Raw genomic sequence first — 17,168 nt, 5'->3', positions numbered from 1 at the left:
AGGAAACAGCCATGTATCTTAAGTGTGTAACTCAGGCATGAAAAATAGGTTCCTTGGAACTTAAGGCTAACTTCTTAGAGTGTCATTCTTGTTGGAGTCAAGTACATGTATAGCTCTAGCTTGAGGACAAATGTACAATCTAAAAGGAAAAGAAAAGGTAATGCCCTGTTGTGTTTTTCTGCCAGAAGATGACCAAAAACTACCCCATTATTGTGACTGACCTTCGTACTGGATGTTCTACTTTACATGGTCAAGGCTACTCTCAGCCTTTGGGAGAAGAAAAAGTAGAAACAGGTGTATAGCAGATGTACACGTGTTCACATCAGCTGCTATCAAAACCACTTTCTAACAGAAAGAACAGCCAGTGATTTTCAGAGTTATAAGTGGGGCAGGGTTATGTTGAAGACAAGCTTAGAACCATGTGAGGAGGAGTGGAAATGAACATTGAAATTACTTTTTCTGGGGGAGGAAATTAAAGAAGTGTTTTATTCCAACTTGTCAAATGGCTCAGAGGGCACCAACTTAGACCCGGTTTACACGACGACAAAAACCTGGCGTACGATAATGGCGTACGCACGCGATCGTACGACAATTGCGTACGACCATTTTTTCCAGCGTGTAAACCGGCCCCACCTATCGTACGCACCTATCGTACGCAATTTGCGTACGCCACCTCGAAGGCAGGCGTACGATCGTGTACGATCGCCCAGCGGGGAGTCAGGATGCCTCCCCGCCTCGTGTAAACGCGACTGATCGTACGAACGGCGTTCGCAAGCACTTCCCTGTTGCAGGAGGTCAGGGGTCATATGCAAATTCCATTCTTCTTCCCGCGCCTGTGAAAACCCATGCCGTGTTACTGATCTTTACTCCGTTTTCTCTGATCCGTTTCGGTTTTCCTTTGTTTTTTATCGTATTTGATTTGTTTGTTGTTTTGCTGAGCCTGTTTGCTCGCGACTGCCGCAACTGACCATGGCAGAAGTGCGCAATAGCTCTAACTGTCACGTTCCCACACTGACCGATCGATCCCGCCTTGAGCTTGAATGATTGCAATGACTGCAAAAATTGCTGCCCGTTGGATCTCATGGTACCGCTCCCTGCGACGTCCAACCCTTCTTCTACGCAATGCCCGGCGACGCAAGTACATCCGCGAAAAGAAGAATAGCAACATCTGACGCATGAAGAACAGAAAAAGAGCCTGTTCTCCCGCCATTTTGAAAATAGCGCTATGTCAAAGCTCGCGGCGGGTCAAATGGGGTCACGATAGTGTGGAGCGCTGCGGGAGTCCCGGCGCTGTCCGTCCCGCTCCGTGTAAACCGAAACGGACGTACGATCGCGTGCGTACGCCATTATCGTACGCCAGGTTTTTGTCGTCGTGTAAACCGGGTCTTAATCATTCAGGGACAGTGAAAAACTTGTAAGGATTTGTTTCGCAGGTCGTTAATTCTTCTAGCACCACATTTTAACTTATGGTGCGGTCACATTCCTCAAAGGTCCTCATATGATTTCGATGTTCGGAGATTTCCACTAAGGTTGTGACAATACGAACAGTCGACAATGTTATAAGTCTTTTCGGTAACAAGACAGTTGAAATTTGTATGAAGCGTGCACGGCTGTCCCAAGAATGTTCTCAGTTTGCAATCATACCAATCATTACATGACAAATGTGACCAGGGCTCTCTGCTATTATAATTGATATGTTAACCTCTTTAGAAACCAGTTTATCTTGGTAGTGATTGGACTCTCATCATTAGCTAAAGCAAAAAAAGAAACAAACAAACAAACAAACAAAATGTCATCAGTAGGGATAAAATTAATGCTCACCGTATGAACTTGAATCAGCACTCATCAACCTAAGCTTTATTTTGGTTACCCAGGGTGCAACCTGCCTTGAAAAGTATTTCACACAGACACACGCTATCATGATCAGCATGGGAAGCACCCAAGCAGCACAAGTAGTCACAAGAACAGGTTAAGCATCTCAGAAATCTCATTAGAGATATCCTGGTCTGACTCTAATTTATGTGACAAGTAGATCCCGACCTGTCGGAGTAAGGCAGATGAACAGTTTGCTCAGTCATTTGTCACGACTGCGATTCATGATCCAGACATTAGCGGAAGTTACTGCAAGCAAGGCGCAATCAATGTATTCCTTGGGTAAAGTCACACAAAAGAAAATGTTGTCACTAGATTTACAATGATGCTGCAATGTAACCACCATATCTTTAAAACATTTTCATTTCCACATTGTTCGATTTATGCGTCCACAGTCAAGAGTGTGCATTCTTAACGTAGTTGTAACAAGGAGCTTTCAATTTTTGGTTGCAAGAATGGAAATGTGGCCAGGTATGGTTTCCACACAGTCTTCTAATCTAGGAAAGTGTTTTCTGATGATAGCATTTATGATTGATAAAGCAATAATGAGGAAATGATGACTCCATGTTGATGAACTTGGCCTAGCCTCACTGTTAAACAATGCTCGAGGCATCGCAACCGACACCCCTACAGCTTGTAACCTTTTAATGATCCTATAAAAGAACTTGCGGAAATCAATGACCGTAAATCTTGCCAAAAAAGGATTCCGCCATCAGAGAAGTTAAAGTGCCACAAGTGGAAGGATTTTCAGCTCGGGGAAGAAACTGTCAAATCCAGCGGCGCTAAGGAAGAATAATCCTCTCAGTAAAGCTTTCGTCGTTAAGTCCTTAATTTGCAATTATAATCATTCTCTCTGTGATCCATGAGACTTTATTTGCATGCCGATATTTCTTTGGAGATGTGAAAATGGTAACAGAGGTCACTGTACATTGACTTTGACATTATCAGCATAAGACTGCTACCTTGCCTTGTTTAGGCAAGATTGCTATCTAGTCTCATTATAGCAAGGTACAAATGTAGCGATCTCCAAGATAGCAGTGAACTTGACTTTAAACTAGAATTTTGAGAGGGACTTTAGCCTCTATAGTCATCTACGTTATTGTATATTCGCTTGGAACTTGTTCTAAACAGAATTCTTGAGAGCAATTAGTAGAGTGAATCATTACAAATTTTGTTTCATTCTTAAAGAAAGCAGGAAAAAAATTATTGGCCTACATACATTGTATTCAGGACTCTATATACTCATCCATTCTATTGTACATTTATGACCAAGTTTTGAGCTTACAGTGCAGAAAATCATATTAAAGCTTTGTTTTATTCCTGGGGGAAACAGAAGATAAAGAAGACTTCTTGGCCTTCAGGTTCACAAGCCTCTTGCCATGTCAAGCAAATAATGATATTAGGTCAGAATTAGAATAGATTTCTTATTAACAAATCATTGCAGAAAGTCATTACAAAGATTTGTTTCATTTTTGAAGAAAGTGGAAAGAAAGAGACTTCTTGGCCTTTGCATTCACCAGACTCTTGACATGTCGAGGAAATAATGACATTAGGACAGGCAGGTCATTGATTGGTGGGTAATCCAGCAGCAGAGACAAATGGGACAAGTCCCCATTTCCTGCAGACCACTTAGTGGGACCATCAATATCAGGGATGGGAGTGTTCTGTGCTGGCAGAGGATGTCTGTCAATTTCTTCCCATTTTATCCTAGTATGGAAATGAACGCAAAATATATTCCTGCATATATAAAGTTAGATGGTTAGCACTTTTTTCATTTGTAATATTGATTGTATTAGGGACAAAAACTTTTAACTCAGCCAAAGACGATTGACTTTCTCTTCAGGTTTATTGCAGACATTTGTCATCATGACAACACAGGGCAAGAGGGTTAATAGGAGCAACATGCTGTAGTAGTAGCACAGCTGTGTGGCTCTAGGGCAACAGAAACGGAGATGGGCGCCACCCTACAGTATGCCTAGGTGTGGGATGGAACTTTGAACCTGAACACGCAGGTGATATTTCGAGCCCTGGTCCTGGAAGTAATCAATAACAGTGGCACCTTCGTCAGCGCCCATGTATGATGGATAAGTGTTGGGGCCTGTGGGGTCAGGCATCACACCTGGGCGGGAGGGGGGCCATATGGTACCTGATGGCTCTGGGAGAAAAATGGCCCGCGGGGGAAATTGAGGCATGGGAGGAGAATCAGTAATTTCCAACCAAAGGTAGACTGGACAGAGGGATGAGGAATGGGCAGGTGACGGGAGGTGGATTGGGCCTGTTGTAGCCAATTCATTTCTGACACTTCAAAGATGCCATGAATCAAATTAAACCCCCTCATAGCAGTAATAACTTTATAGATCTTAACAGGTGCTTTTTAAACTTAGGGTAAGTGAAATAGATAACTATGACAGCAATTTTCTGTAAAAGACCTTTCATCGGAATATGAGAAGTTAATAAGAGTTATCATCCAAGACAATGAACAAGTTAGGAGACCATTGCTATGACTTTTACCTCAGTTAGTTGATATGTACCAGGCTATTTTTCACAGCTGCAGTGGAGTGTAGTTCTAGCATGTTTGACTTTTTTGTTTACAGGTATGATTAATTCCAGAGACTTTTTTTGTTTACAGGTAGAGACTTTTTTTGTTTACAGGTACATGCCCGAGATATTACTTTAATATGCTAGAATTTTTAGAAAGAGTTTGGGTGCATTAGAGAATCTAATGGTGTTTTATCTACTATATAGAAGTACCAAAGGTAGGAAATAACTAGGTATGTACATCACAGGTCTGATGTTGTTGTTTACTTGTTGTTGTTTACAGATGCGCTAAACACAAGGAACAGACAGGTGGTGTGTACGACGCTGAAGGTCCTGCAGCACCTGGTGGTGTCGGGTGAGATGGTGGGAGAGGCGCTGGTCCCGTACTACAGACAGATCCTGCCCATCCTCAACATCTTCAAAAACATGAACTGTAAGTACAGAAGAAAGATCAAACATTAAATTTTATGCATCTTTAAAAATATGAACTGTAATACAGGAAAGAACAAACAGCAAATTCTGCATCTTCACTCAAAAACATGAAAAGTTACATCAAATTCTTTGAAAACTTTGAAATTTGACAACTTTTAAAGAGCATAGAGGACATCCATAATAGCCAAACTATTTTTGTCTCTTTAAAAAGATTTACATGTACTCTATAAAATCTTTACAAGAGTTCATTGCAAAAGTTGCACAGAAAATATTGTGCCAGTCCTTAGCATTTCAATCTCAAAGAATATTGATCAACAGGACCTATTCAAAAACTATAGCTCATGTTTCATTCAAATCATAAAGGGCAAAGGATTCAAAACAAAAAGTGCAGCTGGCATACAAAGTATTTCTTGCTATGACATATGAAGCACTACCATGTCTATAAATTGGAAGTGTTTTGACTCCTGGAAGACCACACAGCCAGCCAATATTCCTGCATGAGGATCTGCATGGGGGGATCCTGACAACACTCAATGGTAAATTTAGGAGGGCCGGCAACACTTCACAGTAAATTTACAAGATAAAACACCTCACGGAAAAAGGCATGCAGACCCTCATCAAGAGCAGTCCTCTCTACCCTTTCTTAAAAATAGACACATAATATCTTGATGTTTATTATTTTGAAGACATATTTGAACACTAGAAGCCATTTATTACCACAAGTATGTGTATACAATTGCCTCGGAATGAATTATATGTTGCTTCCTAGTGCTGATTGCACGCTATGGTACCCCAAGAGACTAAGATTCATTATTTGATACAAGTCGTTTAAAGAAAAAGAAAAGGCACTTGCAATATGGGATGGAGATGTGATGTAAAGAATATAAGTTCAACTTGATATTAAACCTGGATCGATAAATGATAATTCTACACATTAAGCTTACTTGCATTCGTTTCAAACTGGCATCTTCAAACACCAACACTACCTATTGCAGCCAATAGACTACATGCCTAAAATGAAGTTGAAAAACAGTATGTACTTAATCCTATACGGCTTTTGAAAACTTTCTTTCTAAAGTCTGCATGCTGTTTGTATTTGTTACGACCATGTTGATCCAGCTGGAGGCATTCGTCAACCGAGTTGTTGAAAAGTCATTGATGGTTCTAAAATCTGACTTGTTTACAATACATTTCATATCATGTCCAGTAAGACATGTGCTCACCCTAATCTAGCTATTTAACCTCAGTTGACCTTGGCCAAAGAGGTCACACAACCTGTTATGTAGGGATCATATCATAATACTGTCCATTGTGACTTCACTTAAGGGACATGATTATGTAGTTTGAATGGTTATGAACTATTTAAATGATCAAAAACTGGTATTTCTACTAACTAAATAATTGAAAAATACACAAGCTGGGTATGTACTGTTGCTTGAATATCACATTGTCTGTCTTTTGAACATTATTTGTACCTCTGTTGGCAAGACATGACATGCAAATTGGGTAAAATTATACATGCAACCAGCAACAGAGTTAGAGAAGTTATCTACTCTAAGCTGAATAATTTGCAAGGTGGAAGCATCTTTTTGAAATCACAGATGATGTTCAATGATTTAGTTAACGAGGTCTAAAATAAGCGTGGACATTTCCTTATCTACATCACTTGTAATGTTTACTTGTACGAGTCAAGTTCAAACATGTGGCACACGTGACCTTCAACAAATCCTTTGCCAAAACTTACTACTACAACAGCCTGAATTCCTCACCAGGCTAAGATAGAGTCACTGGCCAGTGATTTAGCAGTTCAGCAAGCACACAAACAACAAACATCCCAGACTCCCCTGTTATTCCTGCTATTGGGTAGAGCAGATTAGCTGCAGGCACGTTTGGGAAACACAGAACTCCAGGGTCAGGGGCCTGAGCTTGACCATCCCCAACTGTTGGGCTAATGCATCACATTTGCCCCTAGATAAACTTTTCTTTTCCTAGGCAGTGCAGACAATCCATCTCCCCGTTGCCTAGCAACCATGGTTTCCATGGTAACATTATCCTAAGATGGGCTTATTGGACTCTTGAAGAATCTTTGCAGCGAGATCGTGTTAGTTTATTTCTGTCACATCAAAAAGTAGGGTTAAGCACACGTGTGGAAAGTGTGTATGTTTGGGTGTCAGTTCATGTTTATGTGACGGCAATCATATTGTTGTACTTAACATTCCTTTTTTGTTTCAATGCATAGCACCAGTATTATCCATATAGAAAATATGGCAGGAGCTTCCAGTGTGTGTCTAGCAAAGAGTTATAAAGGGCTCTGCTGAAGTTGTAGAAAAGTTGTTTGCCAGCACTTTTTCTTGGACATGGATAAATACATTGACATTGGAAAATTACACGCACGATTACAGATCTTATAATAGCAAGAAATCACTGCAGTTCTAGAATGCCATTTGTTTGTACACCAACTTTAGTTTGACTCCCAGGGAGCCCTTCTATGTTGTTCTATTCAGTTCTGAACAGAAAGAGAAAGTCTCAATGGGGTGTTGTGTTCCATCGGAACAATACTGACTTCTTGTGACTTTTCAGGAAAATCACCAAACAAACGGGACTCATGAATAATTTCCCGACTTTCGACAAACGCAGGTTTTGTTCCCCTGGCATGAAAGCCAACAGGGAGAACTGAACAAGAATTGGAGAGAAATGAGCCTGATCCAAGCTTCAAGCAACCAGATTCATTTGGCTAGAAGTGCGAAAGTGGCTTGTCAAGCTGCTATAGTTTACAAATAACAGGGGGTCCATTGCCTAATAATTACAGTGACAACAATATGGACTTGAAGAACAAGACCAAGAAACCTTTTCAAGCAACACTTGTTTCAAAAATGGTCTGACATTATCATATATGTTTTTTTTTATTTTCTAGTTTAATTTATTGTCTTAAATTGCATTGTAGTATCTTCAAAAATTTCTCCCATACATAGTACTTTAGAAATGAAGGCAATGTCGGTTTTAGATATTTAGGAAAGTAGACGTGCCCTAATAAGCATCTGCGGGCCCTTGAAAAAAATCTGATGGCACAAGTCTCCTGTGTTTGCCCGAAGGAGGTCATGCCTGTCTTGGTGGCCATGACTTTATTTGGAAGTCGCAAGTGCAGGCAGGCCTTTGCAGAGGTCTTAGCATAGCATTGACATATGTCTGGTAGTTCTACTTCTACCAAGTTGAGCCACAGAATGTTAACTCTGCCCTCCAGGCTATAGACATGATGTCTAAACGTGCCTACTGTCCCGTTGGGAATAAGGTGACAAGGCGTTGTTTGACAGAGAAAAATTATGGCTAACACTTGAGGAGTACAGACTGTGACATGGACCAATGTCAGAACAGTAGTTAACATGTGGAAATGTATGGTATTTCTTAGGTTACAGTTTGAAACAATGCTTTCTTGGTTTTGAAACTGATTCTGATATAACATTATTTCGTCATTGTGTATACTGGGGGTGGTACTTGTAAGTTGGCCAAGTTTTAGTCTTCTTTACTGCAAACCAAGCGAATGAATTAGAATGGCCAGAGGAAGGTTAAATTGAAACAAACCTGCCTCTAATGATTAATGATGACAGCCTGCCTATGGCTGTAATGTTACCCACATTCTATTCCAGTTTCTCATAACAAATATTATGTCTTCAAATAAAGTCCGCAAATGTCTGCACGTTTGCGACTGGGCAAAGCGAGAAATTTAGGACATCATGAGCAACAGTTGCCAAGTCATTACACAAATGCAGTAGCTGGGGACCATGGGGGTTTGGGGATGGATATAGAAGGGTCGTAGGTCACATTCTGCTACCCTCTGACCACTAAATTCAATTAAAGTTGGTCGGGGATGATGTGGAAAGGCCTCTGGTGGTGTAGGGCTTGATTAGTCGAGCCAGTTCTGATGAGCTCAAGCCACTGCGAGCTGACGAGGTCCCCACAGGTTCATTTTTTATAGCCAGCAATAAACGGCGCTGATGAAATTAGAAGTGAGCCGGTTAAATGTGGGGACAATTTCGGCAGTCACTCCCTGCCTGGGTGGAAATTACTCTGCCTGTATATATCCCTCTCTATCCCTGAAGGGGAGGCATTCATCAACATGGTCTGGCAGCTAAAGTTTGCTTGACTCCAGCACTGGGAATTGTCATAAGGCTAGCAGCTCTACCTGTAATTTATTGATTGATAACTCCATCAATCAGTTGCCTGGATTGAAAGGTTGCAGGGCAGTTAACACCTCCCAAATCATGCCAATTTGACTCATTGCCGTACATTTATATGGTCACATGTCTGGTATTCAGTGTTTTTTTGCTCATAGCAAGAAACTCAAACTCTGTATTTATTGTTCAGCAATTTTCCATACATGTAGTTCAAAGCCTTTTTCTACAACAAGAAATCAGACATTTTAGACCTCTGGGAAGTATGCAAACCTCTGGCTCCCCAGTCACAGTCTGAAACTTTTGACCTGCAATTCTGCCTACCAATCTTCTCCTGCCTACCCATGTGCTGTCAACCTACTCTGTCCAAACAAACAGATACACAAACCCAAAAGAATACTTCCATATGTAAGATTTACCTTTGTGCCTTTATGAATTCTGACAAAAGTAACAATTGTGTTTTCGTTTATTTTGCCAGTGAACTCTGGAGACGGCATCGACTACAGCCAACAGAAGCGGGAAAACATCGGAGACCTGATCCAGGAGACGCTAGAGGCCTTCGAGCGGCACGGCGGGGAGGATGCCTTCATCAACATCAAGTACATGGTCCCCACGTACGAGTCCTGCATGCTGAACTAAAGTCCCGCTCACACAGTCCTGCTGTTGACACTGGTGTAGATTAAGTCCTGTACAAGCTTCTGTTCATTTCCTGGTAGAGACAATTGGGAGAAAAGTGAGAGATGAGGTCATGACAAATGGAATTGACTAACTTCTGTTTGTCAGATGATGCTTTGACAGCACTGAGTTTCACCACCAAGTCTCACACTTTTGTCGCTATCTCGTGTTCTTTAAGAAGATAGATGCAATTCTCACAATTCATACCTCAAATGGGGATAGACCTTGTGTATCCTGTACCAAAAGTTGTCTTTTCTCAGCTCTATTATAGTTTATTACTTTATTCCAATTTCAGCTACCCTACAAGTCTACAAGACTTACAGTATACATCTCCTTCAGATCAATGAAACTTGTTGAACCCATCAGTAGAATGCATGTATTTTAGCTGCTTGATTACAAAATCTGTGCTGAAATGAAATGTCTTCTCAAAGAGTCAGCAGTGAACTATGGATTAGAATTCTACATGCAACTTTTCGTCTATAGATGGAAAAGTAGAATATGATCATATTAAAGTGAATTCAGACAGCACACCCAGAGTCATCCGTATATCTTTAGCCTAAGCTCATGTATAATATTGCTGATGCCTCATATGTGTCAAAAGTAGAGCCTTGCACAAGACTATGTCAAACATGTAGAAAAGTCTAACTGCTCTCTCAACATATGTACTATTTTTGATGTCATCTTATTTGTGTAGTGTCTCCAGACTATGATCAAAGAGGTTTAAAAGAGACTTTCTCTTTTTACCCTCATTGTAACCTGAATGTTAAGACATCATGACAAATGACCAATCGCTACATTTTGACAGACTTTTGAAAATGACAGTCAGCTGAAAATATATCGGTGTTTGTCTGATCTAATTCTGGATTTCTCTCGATAAAGTTCAGAAGTCGACTTCTCACCATCAGATGTGTGTGAAAGTGCGGCCGAGCAAATTTGCTCATGTCCGCATATTTGTTCAGCACAGTAGCGTGGCAACTCAGCACTCCCAGCACACAAACGACTTAACAAATGGTTATGCCACATTTTTTATTCACTCTACTGGCCCGGCTGAAGGGAAAAAAAGTTGTCATGTATATTCCAGAAACATTCCGATTTCATTAGTAGAGTATTTGAATACTGTGTGTTTTATCCAAGACATAGGTGGTGCAACGTATATGTTGACTGAATGTGAAAGTGTATAAAGATACTGTCTAATGTGTAAATACGCCTTCTAGTTGACCGTTTGGATTTGCCTAAGCAAGTGGGATATTCCTGTGTACATTAGGGATGGGGTCTTTCTCTCGTTAACTACCATTTCACTGATTAGAGTGTTTGAAATTCACACCACAACGGCAAGCTAGCGACATATAGTTTTGTGCTTTTCTTTGTACTGCTGCATTGTATGTAATTTTGAATAAAGGCCATTACTGGTACAATAGGAATGCCTCGTCACCATTTTTGAAGTACCATGATTGGTTATTTCTTACTTATAAGGCTCGTAGTAGTTGACTTGAAAAACTTGTTGGATAAGAACAAGGCAACACCTTTTCACAGAAAAACATGTCATTTCATGACTGATTGATCCACATTTATCACTGCAGGGGGTACAATTAAAAATTTATGGTAGTCAATCAGAAAAGTACAGATATGTCATTATGTATGCCAGTCTGAGAATGAATTATGCTAAACTGTTGAAAATCATTGGAGAGCGCAAATCCTGCCAATTTTTGCAGTCTCTCCATTCTTTGAGTACACTTTCAAGCTTTCCTTGATCTAGAACCAGATCATTCCCAAAAGATGATTGCTTACTCCTTAGGCCAAGGATGTTATATCTTTAGTATAGTGTCCTTGTCGAGGCCAAGGCTTATCCAGAACCAAAAAAAGAGCATAGACCAACCAAACAACCAAAACATATATGATATAGTGCAGTCCCAGGTACCAACCTGGTGAGTTTACGCTGACTTTACTTCTGAGGATGGTAACTAGGCTAACTACTGCACAGTTTGGATTTGGTTAATGAGTAGTTATGAAAGTCCCTCAGCCCTCAGGGTTCACAGAGACAGGTACACCGCAAGACAACTCATGGAGCCGGTACTCAAACTCCTGTTTTGCAAACAGCATCCAACCATTCAATCATTATTTCTACCAACTATTTCTCCCCTCATGAGGTTTGAACATAAACAAAAGAACAAACAAACAGCGAGAGGTATCAATTTTCTGGCCAGGTCAGGTGAGAGGGGCCACAAAAGATTATTGCCAAAATATCTGGTTGCTAGGGACATTCCATTTCATCACAGGGGGTAACATCTACCTCCAAAGAGTTCAATCACCTAAGGCCCAAGGTAGCCTGGATACCATCCTCTGTAGTTAGTTACCGCTGGCTCTTTCTTGTTGCTGGGTCCGTATGACAGAGTCAGTGGTTCCTACAGAGGATGGTGCCAGGCAGCGAGGGAGTCACTGTGAAGAAAAAATAAAACACTGCAAAAGTTTCACAATTTACAGTAGCCAGGTGCATTGGTTCCACTGACAAGAAATTTCTCAAATGAAATCTAAAGCTTAAGATTACATGTACATGTGTATACAGTTTCAAAGTTTTCATGAGGGAGAGAATTTCAACTTCATAAATCTCTTAAACTCTTCTCACACATGTGAGTTGACAATGGACTGACTATCATCATCATCTGGTGAGAGAGTGTCACTATAAAACTATTGACTATTAAACACCTTTTCCATCATTATCATCACTCCATGTGTTAAATAAAAACACTAGTTTCTATACCAATTTAAGCTGGACTTTAAGTTTTGTATCCTCCACAGACAACTGGAATTTTGTAAACGTCTAAAGGCTGTTTCAATACATCAATATTATTGTATCAACTGTGTACAAAGCAGTAATGACCATGGCTTGGTCCATAAACATTTCAATTGAACCTGGGGGCAGATGTAGCTGCATTTTCTGTTTTCCACACAAAGTCTGCTGTAGCTATGTTTGCAGGGAAGTTCGGACCTATCAGGTTAACAGTTTTCACATGTTTCAAGATGTTGGGAAGTGTTGAGTACTGCCGTGTAAATGTAATTAAACAAAGAGCTGCGGCCTCTTCCGGTGGGAAACCAGGGTTTGAACTTTCAGAACACAGATTCTTATGCTGGGATTCGAACCCCAAACCTTTGGATCCACTAGAAACAAAACTTCAAACTTCTAAACCTCTGTTCACCACATAGATAGTGACACAAAAAGAGAGTGTTTCTTGCTTTAACCTAAATACATGACAGGTGTCAATGCCTGGCTGCCATTGGGGTCAAAGGTCTCCACACTGACAAGACCCAGAGGGGAGGATTTCTCTGTGCAGTATCACAAATCCAGGGATAAAAATCAACAGACCTCCAACAACCCCAACAGGTTAAAGATAATACCCTGGCCATGTGACAGGTGTCAATTGTATGTTTGTACCTGCTGACAGCAAGTTAAACCAGTTATCAGTCAACTTAATGACTTAGAAGTCTCCAAAGGGTGGATAATCTTTCAAGGATTTGTTTCCAGATGGATAATTGTGGAAAGAAGTTTTGATCTTTGACAAGACTAAAAAATCTCTGTAACCTCTATATAAACTTAATAATGTCTATGATCTCTAGACAATGAATGCTAGTTTAACTTTTGGAAAGAAAAATATTTTGTCTCACATCATTCACTGTCAGCTGACTTTAGCCCCACCCTCTTACTCAGCAATTCCACCAATCTCTGTAGGACAGATTCCGACTGTTTCCGCTCATGTAGCAAATTCCCAAACTTTACACCTGGGAAATAAACCCTGCCAAAAACTACACAGGACATAAGTTGTTCCTTACCACTATACCCAAGTGGTTACATTGCATTCTAACTTGTCAAAGGATCCTAAACCTGAAAAAAAGCGTAAAAACCTGAAGCATATGTTCACAGATGTTCAAAGGATTCAACAATGTGAAGACAAGCACTGTCAGGGACCATGCCATGTCATCCCGAAAAAAAACAACAACACTGCCTCAGGTAATGGAGATTATGCTAACAATTTTCCAAGGAATGGACTCGTTTACACCCCTGAAGACAACAAGCGCACACACGACAACTACCTGATTGTTATGATTAGCCAGCCCACCTGTACTGATTTAGTACCATATGTTAATTACAGTGTCAGTCACATTTTCTTGCATCCTAAACGGAAATTTCAGCAATAGTTTGGGGATATTGTACAAAAAGTAGGAAATTGCACAAAATGTCAGTCATTCTTCCGGTAACATGCAAAAGTCAAACAACATTTCATTGTGATCTCCCCAATACAATCTGCTTGGGCTCATGAATAAAACCATACGCATGACCAATACTGTACAGTATACATTCCAACAGCTCTGATTGACTTCAACAATACATAATGAATATGTATGGGGAAAAAGTACGCTATTTTTATGTGCATAGAGAAACCAAGGACGTTATACATGTATGTCACTGAGGCAACTATAACAGTTTTCGTGTTCTTGAATGGACTTTTTTCTGACCCTTTTTGTATTGTTTTCAAATTTTTCTACCTTTTTGCTGATTCAAAATAAGCATACATAATCATTTTGCATGCCTTCAGATGTAGTCAATTAGATGAAACCCCAAAAGCCAACCCCCTCATCATCACTACATATTGCCCAGTACTGTAAATGTATTTACCTTTGCACTGGTCGTATTTTGTGGTAGGAAGGTTTTGCTGTTTTAGAAGTTGGCAGAAACAATTCTGTAGTAGATCTGCATAGAACTATAACTCAAACATTCATGGTGCTATGATTTTTATGTGGAGAGATTACTGCAAATCTAAAACTACTGCAAAAGTTTCTGCCATTACAGTAACAGACTGGGTCTCTTTTGTGAACCTCCCTGCCCTGGAGCTTGGTTCCCTGGTCTCAAAGGACATTTCCATCACATGGTGACACATGAGTGGGGACCTGAAGCCTGTTTTGTGCATTGTTAGCTGCAGATTCATTGTTCTCCATCATTCTTTTGTTCTCATATCTCCATAGTAACCACTTGCCTGGTCAGAGTTATACAAACTGAGCTCCTTGTGCAAACACTGTTATAACCTAAACTGCAGCGGCTTTTAGGATTGAGGGATTTTGCCATGCCATCCGTACCTGTTGTGGCTGTTAATCACTTAATCCAATCAAAAACAGACCAGTACCATAAAGGTATTTGCTTGTAAATCTACCAGAGAAAGTGCAACAACTAATCTCATGGTGGCAAGGCAGTATACTATCCATTGGCCAAAGAGTGACCGAAAGCAACCATAATGGTCACTCCTTGGCCAATGGATACTGTTTTGCCACCATAGGATCTACTTGGAGATTAAATCCACTTCCACAAGCACTACTAGTATCATCAGATGTAGGTGATCTTACTGGTACATGTACCTACGCATGACTCCAGTCGTCTTAGATCTTTTGCCTTTATCCTTTCTATCCGAGTAGTTTATAGAATAAAACTCTGTAAAAAAAATTCCAAGACAGCTGTAAAGTTAATAGACCAATGTGTGATGGGGTGAGGTAAATATATATCCTGTCTCCTCCCCAATTCACACTACTTTTCTCAGTTTTGCCTATTTAAATACCATAAAAGTGACACTCAGCAACAGACCGAATAGATGGAAAACATACTGTGCAAATCATGGAGGCTCCTTTTCATGTGCAGATTAGCAAATCCCTTGGCTGCATACATTTCTATAGCTGCTGCTGCTCATTATTACCCCTATGGCTTCCTTTTACATTGAAAAGTGAGCGAATTTTGTCAGGTTCTCATCTTTCACTTTTCATTGAAACATCATGATAAACGTCCTTATATTCTCAATTATGGTACAGTAATTATCCATTCACAATACAGGTGGTCTCATTGGACAAGAAATATTTGCGAGTCCAAAACAATTTGCTTTGTTCATAGTCATACAATTTGTCTTTCATTGCATGTCAAACGTCAGGAATAAAAGATGTGTCATTCAAGAGTCCTTAATATTTTTCACCTCGGTCCTGGAATGTGTCTGTCATTTAAATTTATTCTTTCTAATGAATGAAAAGTATTTCTAAATCCCATGGTGTGGTCAGGTATCCAAGGTATGTTCTAATTTGCACCCTCTAGATGAAGACATAAAACACAAGAACTCATATGACACTTTTCATCTGCTCTCTTGCATATACATATACAATATATATCACATAGAAATATTTCCTGTATGTTACAATGCATTTTTTTTGCTAATTAACACAGCTGTTTGTGGTAATATATATGGCATTTGAGTCCCTTGGACAGAACAAGAAGTTAGTCATAATGACACATGTACTTTTATGGCAAACTGGAGGTTTCAGTGAACAGCTGTATCTATTAGAGTTCCTCATCTGATGGTTGGATCAGAATGAACATTGGTGACATATGATGACAGTGGGCTGGATTCCAGCTATTGATGTTTGTAATTCCCATGGTGCCTCCCTGACCTTTTGACCCCTGGTTTTGTGAAATGCGCAGTGGCGTTCCGTTTGCATTAGGAATATGCATAACAATGTCGGAAGGCCACCAAACTGCTGACATTTGACATTTTTGTTTGTGTCAGTTCGTTTTACTTTTTGGTACCCCAAGCAACCAAGATGCAATGCCTGTTTACTGTTTATATTCACTTTATATTGATATGTAAATACATGTACCAGTATACAAGAAAGTTGGGATGCCAACTATCTACCAACCAACCAGTCTTCCAACTCAAGAGTGGCCCCATAGAATGTGTCTTGAATCATGCAAGTTCCTTCAAGTTGGTCAATGGTCAGCTGCAGTAATGTAAGTTGTCAAACTAGTATACAAGAAAGGACTGTCTTTTGTTTTGTCACCAACAAATTGTTTTATCATATCTCATTGTCATGCAGCAGGGCTGAATCAATGTCACTTTTATAATGGGATGGTTGATAAACCAAATAATTTTATCAAAAGTCAACATATCAGGTTGTTGGTCTTCATACAAGTGGTCCTGATCAAATAAAATGTTAATATTCAATTAAATTCAGTGTGAGGGAATCTTAAAATTTTATCATAAGTTATCATAATACTATCTCACATATTGGTGTATTCATCATATTTAACACAGGAAGCACATAAATTGAAAACAAATCAAACCCCTGCAGTAACACAAAAGGAATCCTCTCAAAGAAGTTTGTACTTCATGGGATTAATCATATTGATTTTTAGATAATTTGTTAACATGCAATCCTCTTCCTAAAAACGCATTCCGCTAAGTAAAAGAACGGGTCACGTTCAGATCCTCTACTGAATATTCGTCATCCAAGACGCAGTACAAATTACCCAGTATGTTTTCTATTCTATAGGCAATGATTGGGTTTAGTGCCCGACACAGTACGGCCGTATTTGTCTTCAGCCAAATGCGCCCCATTGCCATTGACGACTCTTTGTGATGGAAGACCACTAAACCCCCGACTGTAATTGAACTGATACAT

General features: G+C 40.0%; 1 protein-coding gene across 1 annotated transcript in view; it reads left to right on the top strand.

The window, feature by feature from the left end:
• Window positions 1–11,103, top strand: part of LOC109469299 (parkin coregulated gene protein homolog) — a 23,313-nt gene extending 12,210 nt beyond the window's left edge. The window contains exons 4-5 of the mRNA XM_019767806.1: window positions 4,694–4,843; window positions 9,490–11,103. Coding sequence (XP_019623365.1) covers window positions 4,694–4,843; window positions 9,490–9,650 — 311 coding nt within the window. The 3' untranslated portion in view covers window positions 9,651–11,103. The remainder of the gene's footprint in view (window positions 1–4,693; window positions 4,844–9,489) is intronic.
• Window positions 11,104–17,168: the final 6,065 nt, after the last annotated feature.

Source organism: Branchiostoma belcheri, unplaced genomic scaffold (assembly GCF_001625305.1).
Source record: "Branchiostoma belcheri isolate BF01 breed outbred unplaced genomic scaffold, Haploidv18h27 scaffold20, whole genome shotgun sequence".
Classification (NCBI taxonomy): Eukaryota; Metazoa; Chordata; class Leptocardii; order Amphioxiformes; family Branchiostomatidae; genus Branchiostoma; species Branchiostoma belcheri.
The sequence above is the reverse complement of the archived record's forward strand: the minus strand, read 5'-3'. Positions and strand labels throughout refer to the sequence as shown.